This window comes from Clinocottus analis, unplaced genomic scaffold (genome assembly GCF_023055335.1).
Source record: "Clinocottus analis isolate CAN_PGR_092001 unplaced genomic scaffold, fCliAna1.0.p SCAF_20, whole genome shotgun sequence".
NCBI lineage: Eukaryota > Metazoa > Chordata > Actinopteri > Perciformes > Cottidae > Clinocottus > Clinocottus analis.
Window position 1 is genome coordinate 7,087,816 of NW_027175932.1, and position 27,060 is coordinate 7,114,875.

The 27,060-nt window shown below is 42.1% G+C and overlaps 1 protein-coding gene across 7 annotated transcripts in view; it reads left to right on the forward strand.

Moving 5' to 3' along the window:
* The window catches only part of LOC137791370 (ELKS/Rab6-interacting/CAST family member 1-like), a 102,038-nt gene that overhangs the window by 29,023 nt on the left and 45,955 nt on the right, over positions 1–27,060 (forward strand). For 4 of the 7 annotated variants that reach the window (XR_011078028.1, XR_011078029.1, XM_068586262.1 and 1 more), the window contains 8 exons: positions 64–231; positions 3,190–3,327; positions 5,077–5,217; positions 7,421–7,561; positions 9,603–9,796; positions 14,759–14,770; positions 22,615–22,750; positions 24,630–24,761. Coding sequence is in view for 4 of the 7 variants with exons in the window: in XM_068586262.1 (XP_068442363.1) it covers positions 64–231; positions 3,190–3,327; positions 5,077–5,217; positions 7,421–7,561; positions 9,603–9,796; positions 14,759–14,770; positions 22,615–22,750; positions 24,630–24,761 (1,062 nt within the window). In the remaining 3 variants the exon portion in view is untranslated. The remainder of the gene's footprint in view (positions 1–63; positions 232–3,189; positions 3,328–5,076; positions 5,218–7,420; positions 7,562–9,602; positions 9,797–14,758; positions 14,771–22,614; positions 22,751–24,629; positions 24,762–27,060) is intronic. The other 3 variants (XR_011078030.1, XM_068586263.1, XM_068586265.1) reach the window with 1 other exon arrangement.

Here is a 27,060-nt window from a genome sequence, read left to right on the forward strand (position 1 = left end):
CTTGTTATCGCGGGGAAATTGAACTTTGTTTTGTTAATGTTCATTTTAATAATGTGTGCACAGGTGGATGCTCTGCGTCTCCGTCTCGAGGAAAAGGAGTCTCTCCTCGCTAAAAAGAGTCAGCAGATATCAGAGCTGACCGAGGAGAAAAGCACTCAGCATGGAGAGATCCTCGACCTGAAAGACATGCTGGACGTCAAGGAACGCAAAGTTATCGTGCTGCAGAAGAAGGTAAGAAAACACAGCGATCGCTGCTCACGCTACAAACCAGAACTTTATTTTGAACAAACCTGTGACACTGACGTCTAAAGCGTGAACCTCATTACTTTTTTTTCAAGAGATTTTGAGAATTGATTTTGAAGACTGTGGCAACTTGAATAAAACAGGCTACATAATATCTAAGACTAAATATAAATAGTTCTCAACATAAAGAGGCTATTTTTATTTCAATGAAAATATCATGGGTCAATTTTTAGTTGTTGCCTAAAATGATTATTTACATGAAGTATATGCAGTTCTCTTTTATTGAAATCGGCACATACGATACTATGGTGTTGTCATGTAGTACCACAACCACTAGATGGGGCTGTAGGACAGCGTGTATGAGGAGCTGACTCAGACAGACAGAGGGACACACAGTCTGCAACAGTTACAAATACTTTTTGGGAAATTCTTGGCCAGTTGTCAACGTGTGTGTGTGTGTGTGTGTGTGTGTGTGTGTGTGTGTGTGTGTGTGTGTGTGTGTGTGTGCGCGCGTGCGTGTGTGTGTGTGCGTGTGTCTGTGTCTCTATGGTAATGCTGTCAATTAGATGGATGTGCAGGACTGACCCTCTGTCTTAGCTGTCTGACACACACATACACACACTCGTACACACACACTACTTTGGGATGGCTGGAGGAACGAAGTGTTCAGACAATTGTTCAGACGCTAACATCCAACAAATTAAGTGTAAAATGACAGAATATCCAGTATACAGTTGAATTATCCCATTACAAGTCATTTTGCCATAAAAGCCCCCTCTTCCCCCCCCATCCCATCTGTGAGCAGATAATTGATGGAGACAATCAAGCAGACAGACATAAAGCAGGACAGGGAGGGGGAGGAGAGAGGCAGAGTGTATATGAAGTCAGATGCATACTAATGAGTTCCTCCTGTTTAATAAATGATGACCTCTGCCGTCTTCAAATAGAATACAGTCCAGTGTCTGAGAGGGAGACAGAGATGCTGCTGACTCCTCCTTTATCTAATCTGCACTCGTGATTTCATAATTTCTTCTCGTTTTGCATCTGGACAAACTATAAATATCTTTCTTTCTTCTTTTCCACCTCACCCCCCTCCTCCTCCTGCATTTCCCCCTTCTCGTGTTTTTACCTGTCATTATATGTTACTCAGGGAGGAAAGTACCACGAGTGCATGGAATTAATTCTTCTGATCTCCCATCATCCTCTTCTCTTTGTTTTTCAATGTCATTTTTTGGTTTCATGTGGGGAACACATGGATAACATGGATGAAGAGAAGCTTCAGCGGGTTATGGTTTTGTTAACATATTCCAGGACATTATCACTGTGTGTGTGTGTGTGTGTGTGTGTGTGTGTGTGTGTGTGTGTGTGTGTGTGTGTGTGCGTGTGTGTGTGTGTGTGTGTGTGCGTGTGTGCGTGTGTGTGTGTGTGTGCGTGCGCACATAAAGTATCCAGTATTTGTCAGTTTCAGGAAGTACAGAGGCGATCAAAGAGTCTCTCTGCCTCTCAATGTAGTGTGTGTGTGTGTGTGTATGATAGAGAGAGAGAGAGAAAGAGAGAGAGGAGAAGGTGTCAATCAAGCTGTCAACAGAACAGTTGATTAATGAGGTGCTGGAAGTGTTTTACTGTATGAACACACACACACACACTTCGTGGCACTGTAAGTGTGTGTGTCTCACCTGCAGCAGAGTCAGAGGTTGCATACCAATCTGACTTTCTTTTTTGCGATGGGTTTTCAATTGCTTGATTTCCTTTCTCTCTGGCAAGGCAAAAGAAAGACAAAGAAAGAAAGAGAGGGAGAGAGAGGGAGAGGGGAATTTTGTAATTTTACCATCCAAGTCACTCTTAACGCCACATTACATGAGCTCTCCATCGCTCGCTTTTCTCCTCAATTTGTTATTTCTGAGCTGCTCAACCTTTTGTTCCATCCATTTTTTAATGAATACCACAGAGTTGACATAGCTCCTTATCTTAGTCTGTGATCTCACACACACATACAGTACACGCACACACACACACACACACACGCACACTCATTGTGGGCTCAGGGAAAGAGGGAGCCCGTCAGTTATTTTTGCTGATTTTGTGTTTTAACAGAAAATGAATCTGCTACCAAATCACTGTGAGAGGAAACAGGAGGAGAGGGGGAGAAAGAGGTGGCCTTGTATTCAAGACGGTGTTGTAGGCAGAGACTCGTGTGTTTGTTTTTCACTCGAGGATCCATCAGCTTTGAAATGAGTGTGAGAGGGAACTGGAGAGAGGCAGAGGGACTGTGGGAGGTGTGTGTTTGTTTATTGACGGTCAGGGAAACATATTCACTTACAGTAATGGGTGGGAAAATGGCAATTTCACCCGTTAGCTGTGCCACAAATCCCCAAATGGTCGGCTGACGTTAAGTAATTTATAATAAGAAATAAACATTTAGCAGCAAAGCCAGCCAAAACTTAAATAAAATCATTGTATAATTTTCTTATAATGACCCTGAAAATCATTTTAATGTGCATAATATATTTGAATGGTGATCATTTTTCATTTATTTTATCGCCACATCAAATATAAAATCTAATTCATCAGTATGTTGTTGCTCTTACAAGTCTGAGGGAGAAATTGGCAAGGACATTATTATAAGGAAATACAGTATGCCAGATTGTCGTATCTTACAATTATCTTGATTTTTCCGCCCTTTAGTTTAGTCTGCACTCCCACTTCTCTGAGAGTTATTCCTATATATGTTGTTAAATTTGTTGCTGTTTATAGTTATTATTACAGCTGATTGAATTTAATTTGTTGGCATTGTATTTGATGTGCGTCTGCAGAAAGTTATTATCGCCTGGGCCGAGTTTCAGAGCAGATACACTTTCCAACGTAATATAATTCTGAGCCAAATAATTGAATTATGCATCAAAAACAAGACTGTTGATGAGTTTTTCTTTCCTCTTCTCCGTGCAGATAGAGAACCTCCAGGATCAGCTGAGAGATAAAGAGAAACAGCTGGGCGGACTGAGAGACAGAGTCAAGTCTTTACAGACAGACACCTCAAACACCGACACAGCGCTGGGGACACTGGAGGAGGCTCTGGCTGAGAAGGTACACACAGACACATCCCTGTACAGCTGCCTTTGAAGGACACTCAGTGACATAATGCATCCCCTTACCCTTACTTTAACCACCACAGTGTCTTACCGTAACCTGAAGTCTGAACCCTCAAACAGGCGTTTGAAAAATGTACTCACTCGCCAAAAATATCCTCACGCTGAAGGTCTTGAACTCAAACTAGTCCTCACAAAGATAGATGTGCAAGTAAACACACACACATATCGCTGGTCGACCTCGGGTCAACTCCAGAGCGAGGTTACATTACTAACAAAACCACTATGAGCAAAACAGCCGACCACCCACACAACGAGCAAATGACTCTGGATGAATGGAAATGAACCAATGATCACATTGGCTGTTTCATTATTAAATCACCCACAGCCTGCGCTGGCAAATGATTACGAATCCAACATGGGGTCACGCGGCTTAAACCAGTGGGATTAGAACCAACAACCACACTGTCACCATCTGTGTGTAAACATGCAGGTGTCACAGCCATGAAGCAGCCAAGAAACACCTGAGCATGGGAACTGAACCCTCAACCGCCTGTTTGATGATCTGTTATTCTGCACCCGGGACTCGACCTTAGTTCTGGGAAACGAACCAGTGACGCTTAAACCAGCAGACCGCTTTAAAGTGTTTGATGAGAATATATTTTCGTACTGTAATGCGCGATTATGTTACAGACTCCATCTCTTTCGCACACACACACACACACACACACACACACACACACACACACACAGGAAACAGGGCTATTAATTGTCCAGTGACTAATATCCAGGGTGTCAGCTCGATGTGTGAGTGTTGGCAGGCGAGGGTGGTCGACGACGCTAACTTCACTCAAACGACTTTCGCAGGCTTTTCTCCCACCATTTTTATTGTTTTGGTGCTTTTTGATATCTTTCCTTTCTTCCTTTTTATTTTTCTATTTTTCCATCCCCCTCTTGCTTTCTCTATGTTGCTCCTTTTCTCCGTTACTTGCTCTGTGCTGTGTTATGTTTCAAAGCAAAGTGTTTTTACTGTGTGTCACGCTTTGTTTAATGCCAGTAGTTTTGTCTTGGCAAACAGTATCGATGACATTAATATTCAATGTACACAATCGTCTTATTTGTAAATCTATCCATTGACGTAATGCGCTCACTATCCCCTCACCCAAATGTGAACCTTGAAAACTACATCCCTGAGCCTAACCCTAACCCTAACCTTTATTTTAATCCTAATCTAAACTTTATTTTAAATAGAGATAAAAACAATCACTTGTTTGGTCAATTCCCAAATAATTATTCAATATTGCTATTTTGAGTGAAACATTCACTGATACCAGCATCTCACACACACACAGACACACAGACACACACACACACACACGCACACACACACACACACACACACACACACACGCACACACACACACAGTCAGGTTACACCTTTTTCAGGCTTTTCTGTGCGTTGTTCTATAGCTGGAGAGTGCCGATAGTGTTTTAGTGGTTGTGAATATTACATCTGATGCCAGAACGTATTACGTGTCTAAAATCACTGTTGGCTGTTAGATCCTGTCAAAGCTGCCATGTATATAAAGTTTAATGCAACTGTTATTAGTATAGAAACTTGATATTGAGTGACCGTGAATAACTGGTGGACTCTCTCTCTCTCGCCTCCTCTTCCCCCCCTTAACTCTTTCTGTTCTCAATGCTTTTAACCTCCATCCTCTTCCTCCTCCTCCTTCTTGGTGTGCAGGAGCGGATCATCGACCGGCTGAAGGAGCAGCGGGAGAGGGAGGAAAAAGAAAAGGGGGACGAGATGGAGTCCAGCAAGAAGGAGTTGAAGGAGTTGAGGGAGAAAGTCTCCCATCTGCAGACTGACCTGGCTGACTGTGAGGTAGAAGACAGACATATGGAGACACGCTCAAGCCTATCTGTGCTATAAGTCAGAAAAACACACTCTCTTTGTCCCTGCCAAGGAAACGTGTTTGATCTATCACTGTAGAGCAGACCCCGGATCCTCCCAAGATCCTCGTGCTGAAGGACAACAATGATAAAACAGTCACATTTCCTTGACAACGATATGCCTTACAACCAATGAAAACAGTGATTGGAGCTCGATGCTTCTTGCTTCGACCTTTGGGATTCATGCAAAACACCACAGCGGAGGCGCGGAGGGGAGAGACAGGATGACAGAGCACTTTGAAGCACTGGCTGGGCTTTCGTCATCCGGCAGCGGGACAGTTGCAATTGACCACTTCAGGAACGTCTCAATGTATTTTTTTATAATAATAGTAGTGTCGCGAAAAACACCCCAATTTTGGACGAAGACTTCACCAGATGTCAAAGCAGAACCAAACAAAAAAAAATTATTTAGATAATTACAACGTTGTGATTCTTTAGTCAAAAGATGAAAGGAAATACATGCACTGATGCATAGAAATGGAAGTATTGTTACATGTAACGCTGCACTGTTTTCAGCGCCAGCGGAGAACATCAAATGTTATGTCTCCACATGAGTATACGTTAAAAAAAAATGATATAGTAAAATAGCTTCACATTTTGGGACGTACATCAATTAGCTTTCTTGTGGAGAAGTAAATGAGAAGATTGATACCACTTTCATGTTTGTTTGTACGCTATTAATGAACCAAGAGCCAGTAGGAGGTCCAAATAAAAAAGAAAATCAGATAAACAAATACAAAGTAGTGTTAATTACTGAGCTTTTTTTCATTTTTTTACCTTTGGGACATGGAAAGGCTAGCTTTTCCCCCTTGCGTCTAGTCTTTATGCTAAGCTAAGCTACTGTCAGAAATATTCCTTTAAATGTCCCATATTGTAGCAAGTTAAATGTCTATGTATTTGTTTGGTTGTACATCAGGTGTAGATGCTATATAAATACTGTGAAACTGTCCAAAAGCTCAATCCAGAGAGAAATACCCACAGCCCGTACTTAGTATATTCAGACAGACAGTTGAGAAACGAGTTTCTTGAACATTAAACCTCGTAAACATTTCAAGTAGAAACCCAAAATACAAGTATGAACCTGAAAATGAGCGCAACATACACCCTAAAATCAAATGCACATATGTTGTAGGGAAAAATCCTTTCCGCCTTTTTTTGACGTTTGCTCTCCAGTAATTTGAATGATTGTGGGGTCATAAAACCTGTTGCCGTCCCATTATATAATTTGAGATATACATGGGAAAACTCGAGGGGAAAACAGGCATTCCTCTCTCCGCTGCTAAACACAGATGTGGGGTTTGTCAGCAATATACTGTATATATGCCTAAAAATAATCTAAGTAAGCAGCAAGGTTTCTCTGACCAAAGCCCAGTCAAACATGATGATCTGTAGTCTGGAGTTGGTATTGTCAGTCAAGGGTAAAATTACACGTCTGAGTGTCTCCCCTTCTGGTCCGTCGGTTTCTGTTTGACCGGCCCTACCAAAAGAGGAAAAGACCAGAAAAGAAAGGCAGAGAGAGACTTCACGGATGGAGGGATTGAGCTGGAAGAGTGAGAAAAGAGACAGGTCATGGGAAAAGGTTTTGGAGAACAAGGGGCAGAGTCTCCCTCGCAACTGCGGCAAGCCGTTGAAGGATCATTCAAGTTTCACGCAACTTGGGTTTTATATTTGTAATATTTGCCACAGGATTGTACTCACCAAGTTAATTGCTGAGGTCTGGAAACTCAGCGACGTAAAAAGGGACGAGGAGCGGTTACATGATCACCCATGTTTTAAACAAACCCCCAGGTTAGCCAGACTTATTTGAATGAGGAAAATTATAAGCCGTGAAATGACAAATCACATGTTTTTTGCTGTAGTTGTGCTCATGCATAATTTTGCGGTGCAATAGGGATCCTTATCAACTTGTCATGTGAGCGCTCTTCCGGATCTACAATGTTATCATATCTGGTAGCAAACATAAATAGACAAAAACCCACGTCGTATTAAGAGGGCGTGTCCTTTAAAAGTGGTGCAGTGACAATACGGCGCGATACAGAATAAAGCGAGGCAGCGCTGCTCCGTGTCTAAGAAGTTATTGCGTTGACTTCCTGCCTTATCACTCTCTGTCTCTGTTATCTTGTATTTCCTTTCAGACTTCAGTGTTGGATCTAAAGGAGAAGGCTTCCTCTCTGGCTTCCTCCACTCTGAAGAAGGACAGCCGGCTGAAGAGTCTGGAGATCGGCCTGGAGCAGAAGAAAGAGGAGTGTGTCAAACTAGAGAACCAGCTCAAGAAGGTCAGCTGTGCGGCGGCGCAATACAAACATACCGTCATCTCTCAGTAAAACGAGACAAGAATGAGCTTCATCAGACATTCGTCTTAAGTTTTGACTGAAAGTGTGCGAAATTAATGGAATGAGAAAAACGTGGGAGTTAGATGGTGCAGTTTTGTCCAAGTTTGGCCAGCGTCTTAGACTACACGTAGACCAAAACATGTTGACGACAAATTAATTAATGAGGGTGACAGCACATCCTTCATTTGCACATACCACATTGTAACAATACAAAGCCAAACATGATGATCTGTAGTTGTGGAAAAGTGACCAATCAAAGGAGCGCCACTGTCTCTTCCATCCCCGCCTTCAAAGCGTCAATAGCTCGCCTCAGCTAACACTGTTCTCACTTGTGAATGCGCAGGGGAACCGTGTTTTCCACTCTGTGTTCGGGTTTTTATATGAGCGCATTTTGAGAGTAAAGAACGGACATCGACAACTATTACCAATCAAAACCGTTTATTATATGAGTCACAGTGGGGAATAAAACCGTTCAGACAGAAACACAACAAATGGAGGATTTTAAACTAAAGAGCCCCTCGTCTCTGTCTCCTCTTCGTTGTTTTCCCTTACTGTTTTCCAAGAGAAATGACTGTGTGTGTGTGTGTGTGTGTGTGTGTGTGTGCGTGTGTGTGCGTGTGTGCGTGTCAGTGTGTGCGTGTGTCTTTGCATATCACATATTCTCTCCTACAAAGCAGCTCATAAAATGGTGTGTGTGTGACGGCTTGCTGACAGCCTTACAGCCATTTTCACAGAGTGGAGAAGACAGCAGCACCACCACGCCCTGAATGTGTGCGCGTGTGAGTGTGTGTGTGTGTGTGTGTGTGTGTGTATGTGTGTGTATGCGTGTGTTAGACAGAGAGAGAGAATGTGTATGAAGGTGTCCGTGGATCTCTGGGGTTTCTCTCATCAGAGTTTATTTCTTAGTCTCATTCTGTTACCATGGATGGAAAAAAGACAACATCTGTGTGTGTGTGTGTGTGTGTGTGTGCGTGTGTGTGTGTGTGTGTGTGTGTGTGTGTGTGTGTGTGTGAATTGATTGACATTGTTAATGTGACATTGGATTTGATGTTTCTTTCTTCCTTTCTTATTTGTCTTTCTCTCTCTCTCTCTCTCTCTCTCTCTCTCTCTCTCTCTCTCTCTTTTTCTTCCCTCCTCCCAGATCTTCTTATAATACCGTCAGACACCCAAACATTTCCTCTCCACATAAAGACCTGTAAAAACTGCTGTCCGCTTCCAAAACTAATAGGGTTTATGTGTTGTGTGACCAAGACATGTGTGCACACACACACAACACACACACACACAGACACACACACCCAAAGTCAATCGGTCCCAAGAGCAACATTTGCTTCTGGGAAACACACACAGCTGTTCTAACCTCTACACTGGTTCTAACTTGTTTTTTTTCTCCTTTTTTTTAAAATTTCATTTGTTTCTGTTTCTCACTTCCACCATATTCAGTGTAGGAGAGCAGAGAAACCAAACGGAGAAAGACACTGCAGCTCAGATTAATTCGCTTTTTTACTTCACTCACCTTGTCATGCTATTCTCGACATAAATCAGCATCGTGTGCCCGCAGCATGTGTGGAATCCTTCTCAAACTCAAGACACCACCAGTGAGCCATAGTTATGATGTAGTAACATTTACACTGAATTTAAACATGCTTATTCTTCATGTTTGGTCTTTGTCAGGCTTGGTATTATTCCACTAAATTACTTTAGATTTTATGACAACTGATGAGGCTTTTTATGTGAAAGCATCTCTGTTTCAAACATGGTACACAATCCAGCTGACTGGCTGGATGGAAAACCTCTAAATTAAAGAGGTTCGGTATATCCAAATGTGTCTGGTCCCTTTAAGACCTGTCCGTGAAAGTAATTTCGTTAATAAAAGACCAATTATAGGCCAATTACTGGTAAACAGTGTGAAAAGGCTTCCAACACATTCTTGCCGTATACTTTTCCGTTTCGGTTTATTTATCATAATTACTTTCTGTTCCAGGCTCAGGGTGCAGCGGCAGATTCCCAGGCCAACACCGAAATCTCCGAACGCATCACCTGCCTGGAGGAGGAAGTGACCCGGCACAAAGAGGATGCTGAGAAGGCCCAGTCCGAGGTGGAACGACTTCTGGAGATCCTGAGGGAGATGGAGAATGAAAAGAACGACAAGGAGAAGAAGATCAACGAACTGGAGAGGTGAGCGAAGCATTTACGCAGCGCGATGACAAAAGCGAAGAAAGAAGAAGACAAAATATTACTGCATCTTTCTCTTTGACATAAAACAGTCGAAAACAACTCAGCGTGTCTTGATGAATTGATCATTTGTACATACCGTTGGAGTCTTTGGTAATCTTTCTTGCAGTACTAATCCACGAGTCACTTCTCCTCTCCTCCTTCTCGCCCTTCTTTCTTCTCCTTTTCTCCTTCCATTTTGACTTTATTTCTTCCGTCGCCACTCATCTTTTCCTTCTTCTGTCATTGAACCTTCTTCACACGTGTGTATGCATAAATATGTATACATTCATGTGATGCTGCATCTGCGTGAGTGTGTTTATGTTTGTTTGTGTGTGTGCGTGTGTGTGTGTGTGTGTGTGCGCACATCAAACCTCAGAAACCCCTCTGCCTCTCATCTGTGGCGTTCTCAGCAATCGCGAAAACAGGCCCCTCCCCCCGCTGCCTCTCAGCAACCAATGGGGGGGCTGGTGTGGGACTACCTGGGCACGTGAGTGGCTGGTGGCCCTGTTGGTCAATTAGACAGATGCACGACAAAACTCACTTTGCTTGTTGGAGGATGGGATGTGAGAGCACTATGAAAGCAACTAGTCGCATGTGGAAAAGTTATGTGAGGATTAAAAAATATAAAATCAATTTGTGCCTTAGGTTTTTGCACCTCTGACCACTACAGGAACACACGTTATGATCTGAGATGATTCATACACATTGATAGGTCACAGGCCATTCAGATTCAAAGCAGCATCTGATATCGGACACCTCGGACATTTATCTCGAAAAAATACTAAAAATGTGTGGTAATTATTTTGGCTTATATAATACACAACTAAATATGTTCGAATTCAGATGTAACAGACAATTTGAATACATCGTATTGTACTAAGGATAATGATGATACATGTTTTTCTCAGTTTTCAGACATTCTATAGACACCACAGGTAATTAAACAAATAAACTTGTATTTATCAGCAGATTTAGCCACTAATGGCGGCATATTAATAAGAAAATGCAAAGAAGTGATTTCTCGTGTTTTGCAAGCCTTTTCCACATGAGACCGAGCTGCGTATGTTCACTAATAATCACAGTCAAAGAGTTGCAGCATCGGTTCGCCAACCCTCTCTAATACGGCTTATCTGGACTGTTTGCAAAATTAAACATATCCCCCTGAAGGTCAGTTGTAGGCACAGTTTTGCATCAGCAGAAGTTTTTGTCATCTGTTATCCTGCAGTGTAAACTGCTCCCAAAAGTTTGTAAAAGGAGGGCACAGTTTGCCACCACTCTCCGCTGTACAGTCTGAAACTCTTTGAGCCGCTCTTCCTGTCAATGATGCAACTCTTTCGTTTAGTGGCTCTGTTTTCACGCTTCACTTTTGTTTTACTTTCAGCCGAAGATGCCTGACTTGCAGAGTTTAACCCACTTTTTTTCTTTCATTAGGAGTCTGGACAGTTCACTTTTTTTGTATTTCCTTTATGCTAATATGAATGGTTTGTCTGTGTCTAACTACTTCTCTACCTGTCTTTGTTATCTTGTTTAACCTGTCTGCCTTTGACTCTTTATGCTTTATCTAACTCTACTTCACAAAGTAGTCCTAACCTTGATCTGTCTGTTCTTACTGTCTGCATCTGTCTGCTTGCCAGCATGTCAGCTTTTACCGGTCTCCCTGATTTCTGTATTATATATTGTCCTGCCTGTGTGTTTGTTTATGAGTGTTTTTCTACATGAAAAAAGGATCCTCTTGAGATTATGTTTAGTTGAACAAAAAAGACCTCTCAAGCATGCAGGTGTCTTTATCTCATGGCCAATAGTCACATAATAATGTGGAAAAAAGAAAACGATAGAAAGTGTACCGTGGGGTATATTTTATTATGAGCAGTGAGAGTGAATTTTGTCTTTGAGGATGAGAAAGGTCAGACATTATAGTTATGGAAACTTATATGCCTCTGGATGACTTTGATTTTTAAACAACCATATTCTTTCTGTCTCTTTAATCTTTTCCTCCAGTTTCTTCCTTGGAAACGCTCCCTCCTTCTCTCGCTGTGTCTCGCTGTGTTTTGTAGTTTGACTGTAATACTAATGGTTGTTAATGATTTTAATGAGATTTCCTCATTGTGTCTCCGTCTGGACAGTAAATATACTAGACTATTAATAATTCAACACCGCTGACTTTAAACCGGTGGGTTTTAACTGGTGGGCTTCTCTGCAACTGATATTTTAATATCTGAACTTCGCTGGCTGCTCTTGGAAAGCAGTGAAGGTATAAAATCGAGACTTAGTATGTTTGAGAACCATATCTAGGAAAAGCAAAATTAAGATTAAGTAGATTTTTATGAGGGAATGTAACTTCCTTTTCAGATTCTGGCACACACACTTACTCATTACTATAAAGTATGTGGTTTGTAGAGGCTATATTAGAGGGTGTAAGGATCTACGATACTTTTACATCTTCACATTTAGTGGTTGCCTTACTGGACGGTTTGCTCAGATCCGTCCCGCTAACTGTAGACAAAAGCAGGCGTCTCAATTCTAGTCGACAGTTGGCAATTTTACTGGCTGAAATGACTGCTGGCGCTGGAATATATCAGCTGTCAGCAGCTAGCTATGTAAGCGCATGTTAGCGCCATAAAGTGCTTGAAAACACTTTATCCGACTGACTTTTTAATGTTGCTATCGTTTAAAACAAGAATCTTGTAAAGGGGATCTTAAAAATGTAAAATACAACTGTGTTCATAATGCTACTGTAGGTACTAAGGAAGTTAGCCGGACACACACATGATCGCTGCTTCCTTTGGAATAAACAAACACAATGCTGAGTGCATTTCTTAGACTTTGCTCTTTTGTTTTGGAAAGGATAAAAGAACTACTTCCTGCTTAACCTTTTTAATGCAGAGTGGTACTCTCTGGTATGTGGATACATCTTCAATGCATTATGTCTCAAAAAATACTGTCAAGATACAATTAAAGTACTTCCCTGAACTTCCCTTTTACTAGCTGTTACTACATCTGTGTTCACAGATGTCCGTATTTGTAAGTGTAAAAGTATTTGGAAAACCATGCATTAACAAACCTGTGAAAGAATGAAGTGCACGAATGCAGACTTTGTCCCAGGGCGACCTAACCCTGCCGAGAAGTATAAGACTAAACCTTGAGCTAACATGTACGTCACTAGAAGGTACATTCGCCTGTGGCCAATTCTTATGTTGGCACAAAGGACACGTGGGCTGGGAGTGAGCAGAGGGAACATTACAAATGAAAAGGTCAAATGTGGGTTAAACAAGGGTACAAATCACCCCCCTCGAGTTCAAATCCAGCTGTAATGGTACCAGGTTATTTATTTCAGTAACTAGGATGGTAATTGGAGCAGACCGAGTGACTTCACACTGAGGGGAAATGGAGCTGAAAAACTGCCTTGATGACCAAAATAAAGGATTTGGACGGAAAAGTGGGAAACAGAGCGGGGGAAAGAAAGAGGGAATGGAAGGTAGTGGTGGAGGGAGGAGAACAAGGAGACCGGATTGACGGGTGGAGACAGCGAGGGAAAGAAAAGAACAAGAGGAGAGGGAAACGGAAAAAGAAATTGACAGAAAAGGGAAGATGGAAAAAGAAGAGAGGAAAAATGAAAGAGGTTTGGAGCAATGTGGAGTATAAACTTGAGTGATGGGAAATTAGAGAAGTTTATTGCGTGTTATATTGTTCTGTAATGGACAATTTGTCTTTGGCATGCTGTCATTAGTGTGCGTTCCCAGGCATACGCTCACCCTGGAGTTTGAACGCTGCCAGATCAACCAAACACACGAGGAGTGATTTTGTGGAATTATTTTGGGGTCAACACATTTAGGAAGTTGAGTTTTCTTCAAATCTCATATCTTGGTGATTACATGCCATATGCCTTATGGTGGAGACCACAAATCCACACGCTGAAGTGGCCCCTGTGGGAAGAAGTCGTCTGCTATATCAAACCCATTGAAGAAGAAATAATTCATAGTTAGCACGCTCTCAGCTCATGCTTTGATTGGCTAATTGCTCGCTTTCTATGGTTTGTGTTTACTGTGTCCTCTGTGTGTGTGTGTGTGTGTGTGTGTGTGTGTGTGTGTGTGTGTGTGTGTGTGTGTGTGTGTGTGTGTGTGTGTGTCTGTACATGTTTGTAGAAGTGAGTGGAGCAGGCCTCTCATAACCCTCCATACTGTCCTGAAAGAGAAGAATTGCTTGCATTTAAAGGAATCTTCCACCCACAAAATGACTCATTTGCTGATCAATCAAGGAGAACTTGACCCCACGGCGAAGGAAGAATACAAAAACGGAGAGAAGTCGTGACGATTAAAGCAAATGAGGCAATGCTCAAATTTATAGATATCCCGTCTTCTGTGATTCCTATTTATTATTTCATTCAGATATAAGTTCAGCCAACAACTAGTAGAACCTCCATAGTGGACTCAAACAAAATGATGTCATGCGAGCAAACTCGCATAGTTTATAGTCAAACTATTCGTATTTTGTACAATGAAAGAAAATCTCCAATCTACAATAATGGTTGTTAAATCTGGGTCAGTTGTGTGAAAAGTACATTTTGAGTGTTTATATGTGACTTAAATAGTTTCAAAACAAGCTTTTATCACAAAATGAAGGTGTAATGGGTACAGAAAATGGTCATTTTGTGGGTGAATAATTCCTTTAACCTGTCTGTCTGTCCGTCTGTCTGTCTGCATGCCTCGCTGTTTGCTTGGTCATGCCTGTCTCCGTGTCTGTCCGCTGTACCTCTGTGGTTAATGGTGTCGCTCTGTCTGTCCCTGTCTCTCATCTCTCTCCTCCTTGAGGAGTGATCAAGCTGCCTAACCGAGCACTCATCTCCCGTCTCACCTTTCCCTCTCTCTTCTGTTTCTCTTTCCCTTTCTTTTATCTCTACAATGCGGCGTCTCCTGCTCTCCCCAGTCTTGCCTCAAGGTTAGTACCGCGTGCCTATTTTTCTTCTCCCGTCACTGTCGCGCTCTCCTTCATTTTCATACTCCTCGTCCTTGCATCGAGGCGCTCTCTAATCTCCTTCGCTCTGTCATGAACTGTGTTTTAAATCATTCTCATCGTGCCTCTCTGTCTTTGAAGGAGACACCTTGACTTTCACTCTGCTCTCTCTCTCTCCCTGCCACGTCGCTGCCTCTTTGAAGAGGAAACATTGTTGTTTTTCCCCCTCCCCCCATTATAGTCTTGTCACGATACTCGCACTAAGGTCAAATTTGAGGCTAACAAAGCAAACGAGAAAAATGTTCAAGCGATGTATCGCCATCATTAAGTTGGACAGCTGTGAACTTTTGCTCAGAGTTCTTCTAACTTCTGTTGGTTTTCTGTCTTTGTGGCTTTTTTAGAGAAATCACTCCAAATTTGGTTCCTGTCTAACAGTTCAGCCGCCATTTAAAATGTTCAACCAGGGTTTCACAATCTTTTATGGTCTGATCAGGTTGCCAGGCAATCAGTGGCGACTCCAGGAAGTCGCTGCTCAGAGCCAAGAAATGGTCCGGCATACAACCGCCTACAAACGGCATCGTTTTCTTTATTTTTTACACTTTTGAATGGATTAAAAGAACAAAATATAACATGTTGATAAGAAAGCGTTACAGGAGCTGGTAGGCAAATGCGTTGACAGAGCCGGGCTCGCTGTTTCCCCGTTTCCAGTCTTTATGCTAAGCTAGGCTCGCTATGCTACGTGGCTGCTGGCTGTAGCATCATATTTAACGGACAGGTATCTATATATACACAGTGAATATGGTGAACTACTTCTTTAAGTGCATGGCACCAATCATCGTCCATGTCCCAAGATTTAAAATCTCCCTTACTCGTCTTTTTTGACTTTTAAGTATCCCTGTGTGCACTCGGGAGGGGACTTCGTAATGACATTTCAGCATGCAAAAACCCCAAAAAGTCTGAATTTGGTCTTTTTTAACAGACGTATCAAAGTCATATTGAAATTTCTCTGACCTACACATTGTGATTGACCACATAATGACCACTTCTCCTCTCTGTTTCCTGCATAAATCTGGTGGTCTGAGTGCTCTGTGCGCTGGGCTCTGCTGTAAAGGTCTCCAGTGCCAGCTGCTTCTTTGCTCTTTCTGTCTTTCTCAACTTCCAGGGCCGCTGCCGTCTTGTCAGCTTTTTCATGGCTGTTGTTCTGGTGTTTTGTGATTTAACTCTAAAGGGGGATAGAAACAAAAGAAAAAGTCAGCATTCCCTTGCTGTCTGGTAGACGACAGAATACTTCTTTTCCTTCTTCTGTCCTTTTTAGTGTTTTTTTTCTTGCGCGTCTTGTCTTTTTTTTGGGGTTGTTTTGATCTTGAGCTAAGGAACTCCTCATCCACTGCCAAATGTCTGACATCAAGGTTTCTGTATCTTAAAAAGGAATTGCATTGCTTCTCTTCATGTGTGTGCGTGTGTGTGTGTGTGTGTGTGTGTGTGTGCGTGTGTGCGTGTGTGTGTGTGTGTGTGTGTGTGTGTGTGCATGCGTGTGCTTGTGCGTGTGTGCGTGTGTGTGTGTGAGATCCCTTTGAGGTCCTGTATGACTCTTAGCATTGAGGTGGTGCAGGGATTTGTCAGCTAATGGGTGACAACAAGCAGGCACACACACACACGCATACACACACACACACACACACACACACGCACGCACACACATGTACGCGCACCTACACCCACTCTTTTTTAACTTACACACTCAAACACACATGCAAGAAAGACTTTAGCTGACTACAGTGGGATGCTGAGAGTTATCTAATTAACATACCTGCATCACACAACATTCCCAGTACTGAGGGAAAATGAAAGACATCTTTTCTTTTCAATTTCAGTATTCAGATAGTATACAAATCTACAGTACTGTACAGTTTTGGCAGGAATTGATAACTCTGCCACAAAATAAGGTAACGGCATAGAACATTGTTATTTTACTAAATAACGACATATTTAATGCTTTGCGTGTGAAATGGGCGATGCATTACACACCTTGGCCAAAAAAAAACACCATCTTGATTATGTTGTCGTACAATAGGGCGTGACTTATGTTTGGGATCAATAAGTTTGACCTCTTGTGAACAAACTGAGAAAAGTGTGATAACAGAAACCCAAATGGACTAGAAAGTGATATAAGCACTTGAGTAGTCGATAAATCGATCGACATGAAAATAATCAGCAAACATTTGGAAATTGTTTTAGTCATTTTTCAAGCAAAACTGCCACAACAAGCTGCTCAATTTGAGGATTTTCTGATTTCTGTTCTCATACATGATAGTATAGTGAATCTATTTGTGGTTTGTGTATTTGGTTGAATAAAACAAGCTGCATGAATACATCACCTCAAGCTGTGAGGAATTCTAATAAGCAAGAGTCTTGAGTGAATAATCAGAGTAATCAATAATGAAAATAATTATTCGTTGCGGCCCTCAAAATTATGTTTAAAAGCAGTTCTTATAGCATAAATGACTACAGAACTCCGAAAAGAAGAATACAGTTAAAGTGCATGTATCTCATGCGTACAGTTAACACCATATTGTAGGTATTTAAACATCTCCATGATGATCTAAAGTTCAGATCAAAAGACAAACATGAGGCGAAAGAACCGAGTGTCCGTGTTTAATGCTGGAACTTTGTTGTTCTCCATGTAAAACAAAGACACAGCCAAGATCAACGGCAGCTCTCTGTCACATGCTTACACTGTTACTGTTATCTAAACACTTTAGTTGTCTGCTTAGTTCTGAGATGTGGATATATGCATGCTTTATTTTCATAGGGACATGTGCTATTAAAGAAGACATTTCATTATGTCTGCTGCTGTATCTCAGTGTTTTTACAGCTAGTTTCCAGTAATCCACACAGAGGAAGTTTGCACACAAACACACACACACACATGAGTATTAGATGCCTTACCTCCTTATTTACCTCACAACATTTGCTCCCTCTATCTTCCTCTTTTCTACATTCAACCTGCAAACTACAACACGTATTTATGTCTTTATTCCTCCACAACTCCCTCCTTGTACTGTACCTTTTTCTTCCGCACCGGCAGAGGGCAAGATTATCATTTTTTTGATCTATTTTCTCTTCTTTTTTTTTTACGTTTTATAGTCTTTATGAGCTTAGTAAACCAAACCAATATTTCCTGTATTTTCAAGGGAAATACTGAATTCCAAATGGTTAAAAGGAAATCCTTGATGTTAATGTTGGGTGAACTATGTGCAGTAAACATACATGAGGCCCCCGAGCATTTCTGATCAAATATTTATACAGGACTCCAAATGTAATATTAATACTACCTTAATGTGGGTCCCTGAATATCAGCTGCATGCTAATGAGGGAGGCTGAAAAGTTTTTACTTTGGAGACTTTGAGGTTTACTGAAGTTTATGAGATTGTGTGTGTTTTTTCATTTTTACTGCCAGTCGCCAGCAACTATCCACTGTTTTTCATAGCTTAACGTTTTATTCTATGTTTGTACATTTCTGTATATGTGTGTTTGTGTGTCTGCATTTATTTATAGCATATGTTTGTGTGTGTCTATGTGCATATTCTGTATATTAGGGTATTTTTGAGGTTTTCCAAACTTTAGGAAGTTCAAAGTGCTGTCAACATGTCTGTTAGTGTTTGTGTTTGTGTTTGTGTCAGCATGTGTTTTCACTATGTGCCACAATGTTTGCGTGTGTGTTTTACTGTGCAAATGTTGGAAAGGACGCTGTTGGACGCATGTTGCTATGTTTTGCGCACAACTTTGTGTGCGCTTCAAATACTTGTGTGTGGTCCGACTGAGAGACTTAATACAAAGCAGGTTGTGTTTGGAACAGTTGACAGCACCGACCATGTGTGTGTGTGTGTGTGTGTGTGCACTCTCACGGTGTGCCAGTGAGTGTATGATTGTGTATGTGTGTGCTATGTGTGTGTGTGTGTTCAGATGGGGGTTTTGCTGCACATTTGTATGTCGTGTTTACAGCGTTGTGGGTAAAGCAAACTCTCCTGTGACTCCGCCTCCTCCAGCGGTTTGCAGCAGTTGTTGAAAGCGATTTCAGAGGAATATTTTACATATTAAAACAGCTTCGAATGGCACTTTGCCGCCGCTAAGCCGAGCCATCAAGTTCTCCGAGCAACTTCAGCTCCTTAAAGCAGCAAGAGTCGTGAAAGTGTTTATTTAATTAAACATGTGTAGAGCCGCAACTGCAACTTTTAAAACACTATTCCTCTCACATATGCTTGGTTGAATAGGATAGAGATGAAAGAAAGGACTGGGCTGACATGTGATGTATGCTATACAGGAGAATTCAAACCCATGCCATAACTTCACAGTTACATAATAATATAGAAATATTCTACTTTCTCCTACCTTTTCCACAACCCTACCAAACCCTTTGGTTCTTATTTTAAAGCCAACCCACAGGCTTGGCTTTAAAATATAGTCAATATCCAACAACAAGGTCTTTTTAAAGATATTAATGCATGAGAAGATAGACCAGGATGGGGGAAATATGCATAATACATGTAGAATATTTCCATTTGATATAATTATGCACCAATAAACATGGCTTTGGTAAGGCCTTTGAACACACACACACACACACACACACACACACACACACACGGGATAGATATGTGATTCTAATGTGGAACTTTTATTTTCTAAATTCAATCCAACTTATAGCAAAAATAATTGTGAAAGTTCATAAGAGGGGGTAACTGACATCACATATAATAATTAAGATGAAATTACACTGATGATTAAAAATGTCATAGTGCACATTAAGAATGTTTTGAATTTACTATAGCTAATTAGTATTATAGATGTTATATATCCTATTATGAGCTAGCAGGCATTGTTGTAACGTGCCATCTATTGCTCTACTTGATAAAAAAGACACTTCTCTTCAGTATCACAGGCGTTTAATGTCATGTTACAATAGATTCATATGCACGTGGTAAACAACCAATCTGGCAAACAAAAAAAGTTTGTTTCATGGTTTATTTTTGTAGAGAAGAAGAAGAGGAGGGAAAGTAAAGCACAGGAGATGGAAGTGACAAAAGAGGGAGAGGAAAGGAGAGAGGAAATGATCCATGGTCTGATGAAAATATTTCAACCAGAGGAAAGAGTAATGTTGCATTTGGAGAGGGAGTGAGTGTGGAGAAAACTGAGAAGAAAAGGGAGCAGTGAGGCGATGTACATTTGTCCTCGTACATTGGTCCGATGCAAATAAAGGATTGCTTTTCATGCAAAAAAATATAATGCGACATGCAAAAGCAGGACAATTCCAATGAGAGGAGGAGGAGCAACTCGCTGTGATGCAAATAGTTCCCGATAGTTACCCGTGCAAATGACCTGCGTGCTGGAAGTTGATACGGCAACCAGGTGGGGTTTGAGCAAAACGAGTGTTTAGCATTCGCAAAAAGAGGAAAGCGAGTAAGTGGGAACTGAGTGTTGAGTCAATAGGAAACATAGCGAACGAAAAGTCTATTCCAAATGCACATATACTCACATACATGCAGTAAATGTGGCATGAAGGGGGGAAACCTCAGAGAGCTAACCAGATGGTTCAAGCTCCCTGGAAATCCTCCAATAGGAACATTCCTGCCTGTTTATGACCCGTTACACGCACACGCAGGGCGTAGCGCGCAAATTTGCTACCAAATATTAAAATTCATCCCACTTTCAGGGTGCAAACTGAAATCAGGACGGATCAAAGGAAGACAACAACACCATAATGAGTCTGAATGCATGCTTACTTCATCTGGTTTCCTGTTTCACAGTCAAACCACATTTGGATGTGATAATGACGCAGTATGGTCCTCATGCCTTTAAAATGCATGCAGAGCAAGAGCAACACGTTTACACAGGCAGCCGAACACATTGATTATTATTCCGTGAGCTGTGAACGCCCAGGTGCTGCGGAACAGTTTGGGCCCCAGTTTTTCTTCCAGCTTCCCAGGTTTCTCTGGATGGTTTTGAATTGGGCCCCCTGGACCTTTTAGCAAACCCAAACGAGATTTTATGTTACCATCCTGTGCCAATATCATTTTTCAACTTTTTGGCATTGATACTGATGCAAAAGCCATTTGATGGATGACTCCCATTACCTGAGGTTAGTTTAGCAGATAGTTTATGGCTTAGATAGACAGGAAAGATGAACAGAGGGGGGTGTTATAAAATATTTGGACGCTAGAATATGCACATCACTCGATATGTAAACAAATAAACATTATATCCTCATGGCTTCAGACAGAAGATTGCACTCAAAGGAGTAAAGCAGGGAAAATAAAACAAATGAAACCGACTCCTACAAAAGAGTCGTAGGAGTCCAAGTGCATGGATTTAAACTCAGAACTTTGTAGTATACAGACAAAGGTCAGAGGTCATGTCGAAGATTGAAACCTGTTTACACCTTAGGAAACAAAATGTGCAGAGTGCGGCTCGTAAAAAATGATTTCCCACGAGTGCACATGCTTTGCTGCTGGTGTGACAGATTTTGCCGTGGATTCTCACTGGAGGTCAGCCCTTTTACTGGCAGCTGCAGCAGTGGAAGTGAAGAAAATGGATTTATTTAGGAGCCTGTAAAAAGTTACGCTAACAGGATTGCGCAGCCATGCGTAAACAATTGTGCGGAGCAGACATTTAAAGAATGCAAATATACTCACAGACTTAAACAGTGCGAAAACAACGTCTTTTATAGCGTTTGGTCAGTTTCTAACGTGTCAGCAGTTTTGTTTGGTCTCACAAGTGTCTTTGTTGGCGATGCTGCGGTATGTGTGCATGCTTACACATTCATCCTTTGTGTTTGACTTATCTTTCACCGTGTCATGACTCAGAAGACGTTGCTGAACCTCGCAGGCATTCGCCTGGGTTAGTCCACATCTGTGTGTGTGTGTGTGTGTGTGTGTGTGTGTGTGTGTGTGTGTGTGTGTGCGTGTGTGTGAAAGGTATGAAAGGTCCTGATCAAGTCAAGCTGCTGTGATAGCTGATAGGTCTGTGACAGAGCCACAAGGGCTTCCAGACAGCTTAAACAGGGATTAAACCCTTTCTCCATCTCCCAACCCGGCTGCTCCCATGAGGAATCTCCTTCAGTCCCCAGATGATGATTTAGACTCTGCTTCCCGACACCCTGTAATCCCTCTGTGAAAATACTTCCCACTGTGGAAAAATCTTGAATGTCATCTCGTCGTCGATTCGTAGCGTTTTATTGCATTCCTTTACTGATCTTCGCATTATATTGGCCCGAAGGGGTTTCATTAAGGCATTGTACGGCCCAGAATAGCTCATCAGAGTGTCTTGTCGTTTCATCATAATGACAGTAACAGGCCTGGATGCGTTTTGTGGGAAACGGTTCAACTTTACATATGAAATAAGAGCTGCACTCGTGTGACCTGGCTGCCAGCGTTGTGATTGCAGGTCAGTTTGGTGGTTGCTGTTGTGTTTATTTGTGTAAACATGAGGGGTCTGGATGACAGATTTTTGAAGTGAGAGATGGTGTTTATTGCTGTTGAAGCTGGTACTTCTCACGGCTTCTCCAGCTGTTGTTTTTTTTTTGTTTGGTTTGATGTAATATCACCGTAAAACATTTTCAACCAACTTTCTTATGTTTGAATGTTTGTGGTCGTAATGCTCGTGATTCAAAGTCACTGGAGCTACAATGAAGCTGTTACCAGTGTGTTTTATAGACATACAGGAATCTCATCTGCAACAAAAGGTGGAATATCTTCCCTTCCAAAACTACTGTCTACAGTGGATGCATTGACATTGTATTTTGACTTTCACGTTGTATTTTGTGTGTGCAGGCAGATGAAGGACCAGTCGAAGAAGGTGGCCAACCTGAAACACAAGGAGCAGATCGAGAAGAGCAGGAACGCCCAGCTGATGGAGGACGCCAGGAAGAGAGAGGACAACCTGAACGAAAGCTCCATGCAGATAAAGGTATTGAGCAAGATGAGGAGGAAGATGAGCAGTGAAAGGAGAGTGATGAAAAAGTGAGACAGAAAAAGTTTCCCTCCTTCTCTCCATCATCCTACCTTGAATATGTTCTGCTATCACAACAATGCTTCATCACAAGGTGACAATTGTGACAGCGAGCAGCCTGAGGCAATGTCAAACACCCTCTCTCTCTCTCTCTCTCTCTCTCACACACACACACACACACACACAATGCAGCTCTCGCTCAGGGAGAGCGTGCTGGGGGGGTAACTGAAGAGAATGATTGACAGGGAGAGCAGATGGAAGATGGTGGGGAGAGGAAAAGAGGAGAAAAATGGTCAGAGGAGGGAAGGAGAGGAAGGAGGTGAGGGAGAAAGGTGATTAGAGGGGGAATAAGGGATGCACACTAAACAATGCAGTGAACGCTGTAGGTTTTAAATGCTTGTGAGAGCATTAATCTCCCAATTATCTGCTGAGGTATCAAGTGACCACAAGTGGGAGGTGATGACTTTGACTCGTGACTCGGTGATACTCGTATTTCTTCACTGGCTTTTATTTCACCTTTTACCTTAAACTCCCTTCCTTTTTTTTTCTCTATTTTTCCTCGTCCATCCTCATCTGACCTCCTCCCTCTCCGCTTACAGTAATCGTTAACCTCGGTGGCTTCTCTGATTAGAGGCAGATGAAGGCGCTCGTTCTGCGTGTGGGTGTCTGTTTGTGCGAAGAAGCGTCCTCAAGCGATGACTGATCTTTGGTTTAAGGAGTTTGGCGGTTGTCATTTATGTGTATGCATGTGGTTCAGAGATGATCTGATAGCTATGTGAGTCAGTCAGACTTAAGAGACCGCGGCGGTTTCAACCATAACTAGTGTTTGTGTGCGTGTGTGTGTGTGTGTGTGTGTGTGTGTGTGTGTGTGTGTGTGTGTGTGTGTGTGTGTGTCACTTGTAAGCCATTGTGCATTGCCTGACCAGCAATGAAGACTCAAAATGGAATGTGAGTGTAATTCAGACCGTAAATTGAATTCAACACAAGAAGAGGGCTTAATCTAATTAAGATCCATCTCAGTCTGCATAGTTAGACATCAAGTAATGTTGGATCTGAAACAGGACTCAGATGTCCTGGAGGTTTGTTCGTCGCCACTGTAGTAAATGCCTCGTCCTCTCTCTGTTGCTCTGGCTCCATCAGGTATTCATTCAATTCTAATTTAAGTAGGAAGCCTGACAAGAGGGGAAAAAAAAGCTTTTTATAGGACCTTCATGTAGTCTTTTTTACTAACAGCATCGTGTGTGATTGAGAATTCCTGAGAGTCCTCTGAGGCAGATTGAGATAAGACTAATTTGTGAGTCTTTTGCAGCTTTTTCCAGTTTGCTGAGAGCAATGAACTGGAATGAGGAGGAGCGTCCAAGGTTTCAACCTTTTGGACACGTGCCACAGCAGTTGATAAGAAAAGCTGCTGTAACGGAAAACTGATCTGTCAGATATGAAATATGTCAGATCAAAGGTTTCCTGTATCCGAGCAAGTGAATTTAATTTATGGCTACTAGAGTCTCGAATTAAAAGCTTCACTAAAAAAGTATGATTTGACCCCATGGAATGAGATATTTTACATTTTAAGTATCAAGATCTACAATTAATAATGATGCCTGCTCTATGAAAGGTCAGAAAATAGTGAACAATGCGCATCATAATTATATAGCTTGTTTTATCAAACCAGACCCAATATAATGAATTGCAATGATACAAAGCAAACAAACTTGCTGACCTTGGTCAGAGCTGCTAGCATGGCCGGAGACTCTTCGTGTAATCACTGTATTAATCACCTGATTGTCTCAACACTGCAACAGTTTATGCTCTCCTGACATTGCATACTTTATCTCTGTAGGACTCCCTCCGTCTGAAGGAGGAGCGCATTGAGGAGCTGGAGGAGGCGCTGAGGGAAAGCGTTCAGATCACCGCGGAGAGGGAGGTGGTGCTCGCCCAGGAGGAGCAGGGGCGCACACACTCCGAGAAACAGGTACCGGCTCTCACACACACGCGTGTGTGTCGCTGCATGTCTGAGGAGAGTCCTTAACCCAATCAGTTAATGTGTGACCCCACCCTTTCCTCAAACTCAGCCCCTGTTAGTAACTTGTTTGGTTCCCGTAGTACACACCTACTCACTTTTTGTCTTTCTGGGACATTTGCTGATGCATAAAAACACACACACACACACACACACACAGACAAACATCTTTGGGCAACATAGAAACTCTTTCTGACATAACTAAACATTGCTATGCCAATAGTGGCTAATGGCAGCGGCTACGCATATGCCCTGTGCCAACTGAGCTCATTCAAGTGTGGCGGTGTGCGTGCGTGCGCGTGTGTGTGTGTGTGTGTGTGTGTGTTTGCCCAGTCACTCCTCATTTAGGGGAGAGGTAAATACATCTCTATTTAAAGAACAGCTTGTATTTTGTCTGCTTGAGCCAGAGCTCACAAACAGCTATTTCTTAAATGGAGCGCAGGCTCCCAACCACTCCAATTTGTAATCGTTTTTTATCTATATTGAGACAGTAGGAAAGCCAGTGGTGTTAAGGGAGGCTCAGAAAGGAAAGGTTTTAGTGGACTCAACCTCAGACCAGTGTGGGATTGTGTGTATGTGCTGCTCCCCTGGGTACCAGTGACTTAACGAGGCCATAGAGATGGGAAATGTTCCTCGGAGCCTGAATGGGTTTTGACAAGTGGGGGAAAAAAAGGCGTGGGCTGTAAGGATGAAAACTGCCCTGAGAAAACATGGCTCGCTGTAGCTGTTGGCAAAATGGCAGGACTCCATTGTTATTACTGCCTCTAAATGTTGGCCGTCCTCTCTGGCCTTTACTTACCAGCTACGGCTACTTCTGGACAGACACATAAAGACAGGCATGCAAACACACGTTTTACTGCTCACACCCTCAGCCATGGCTAATGTTGGTGGGTGCCGCAGCAGAATGAGTTACAGACAGACAGATGCTGGGGAGACCGACCTCGAGCAAAGAGAAGCAGATGGATGCAGGAAAATGATGGACAGATGGAGGCAGATAGTTAATTATGATCTCTGAACAAAGATGTAACAAGGCTTACAAAACATGTGCGAACCTGCGCCCGCTCGAACTCTCAGAACTTTATTTTCAAATTCTAGTCAGGATCCTGAAGTTTCAAAGGTGCCACAGGAAATCATGTTTAAAATGATGCAAACGACAGCTTGGATTTCTCTTTGGAGGTAATGATGCAACCAAAAAGAAATAGCGTTTTGGAGGTGGATATTTGACCCTGGGAATTTTATGCAGCTGTAATGATGGGTTTGAACAAGCAGATACAGAATAAGTGTCTATGGTATCATCAGGCAGGGCAACCAGAGTCACATGCTTTTACATAGTTCACCAAATTCAACAAAGAAATATGTGTTTGTACAGTTTATCAATGAGGTAAAATGCACACGAGAACGATCTTCAAACAAACTCGCTGTCGTGTTTAGTTTAGTTTGCTGTTGAGTTTTGTTGACACATGCATCCAACCTGTCACTTTGCTGACATTGTAGCTCTATAATAACGTCACGCTGACTTCCTCCTTTGTTACTGATGAACAAAGCCGTCACAGGGCTTTGTTATTTTTACATAAACACATTTTTTTGCAGCATTTTCTGAAATGTCTTTTCTTGGGAGGGATGGATGAGCATCATATAGCCAGTTTACATGCAGTGACCTGTCTGGGGGAACCAGGAACCATTTCAGGAGCTCAGGAACCTAACATGCATTTACACTGGAGGAGCATAATTGTAGTTTAAATTGAGTTCTTTGGGTGTATTTTCCGGTGCCAGTAAAGTCCCTGCCCAGGGGGCAGTACTTTCTGATGGACAATGAAGTCTCTGGGAAGACTTGTCTGCAGCTGAGTTCACACAGGAAAGAACCGGTTTCCACTGGTGTCAAACTATTGTGGTTTGGCTTCAAGATTACTCTTGATTGCTCTATTTGTTACATTATTGTTGTACAGCCTGTTAAAGCAGAACTCGACAGGCGTGAAACACTCAGAAGATTGGATTGGAGACGAGCAGGCTCCTTTGCATCGTTCCATTAGATAGCCAGTAACTACAAAGAACAACATGATGAGCCTGTGTTGTTGTTTCCGTATCAGAAATGCTGCTGTCATCATTTTTTAATCCATTATGAGACTAATTTGCCTAATCCTCATGGTTCTTCAGACCCAGTGGGAAGGTAAACAGAAAGTGCCAAAGAGACTTTTAGTTCCTGAGTTTAATTCCTGTGGTTCTATAGTTCCTGGAGCAATTTGTTAAAAAA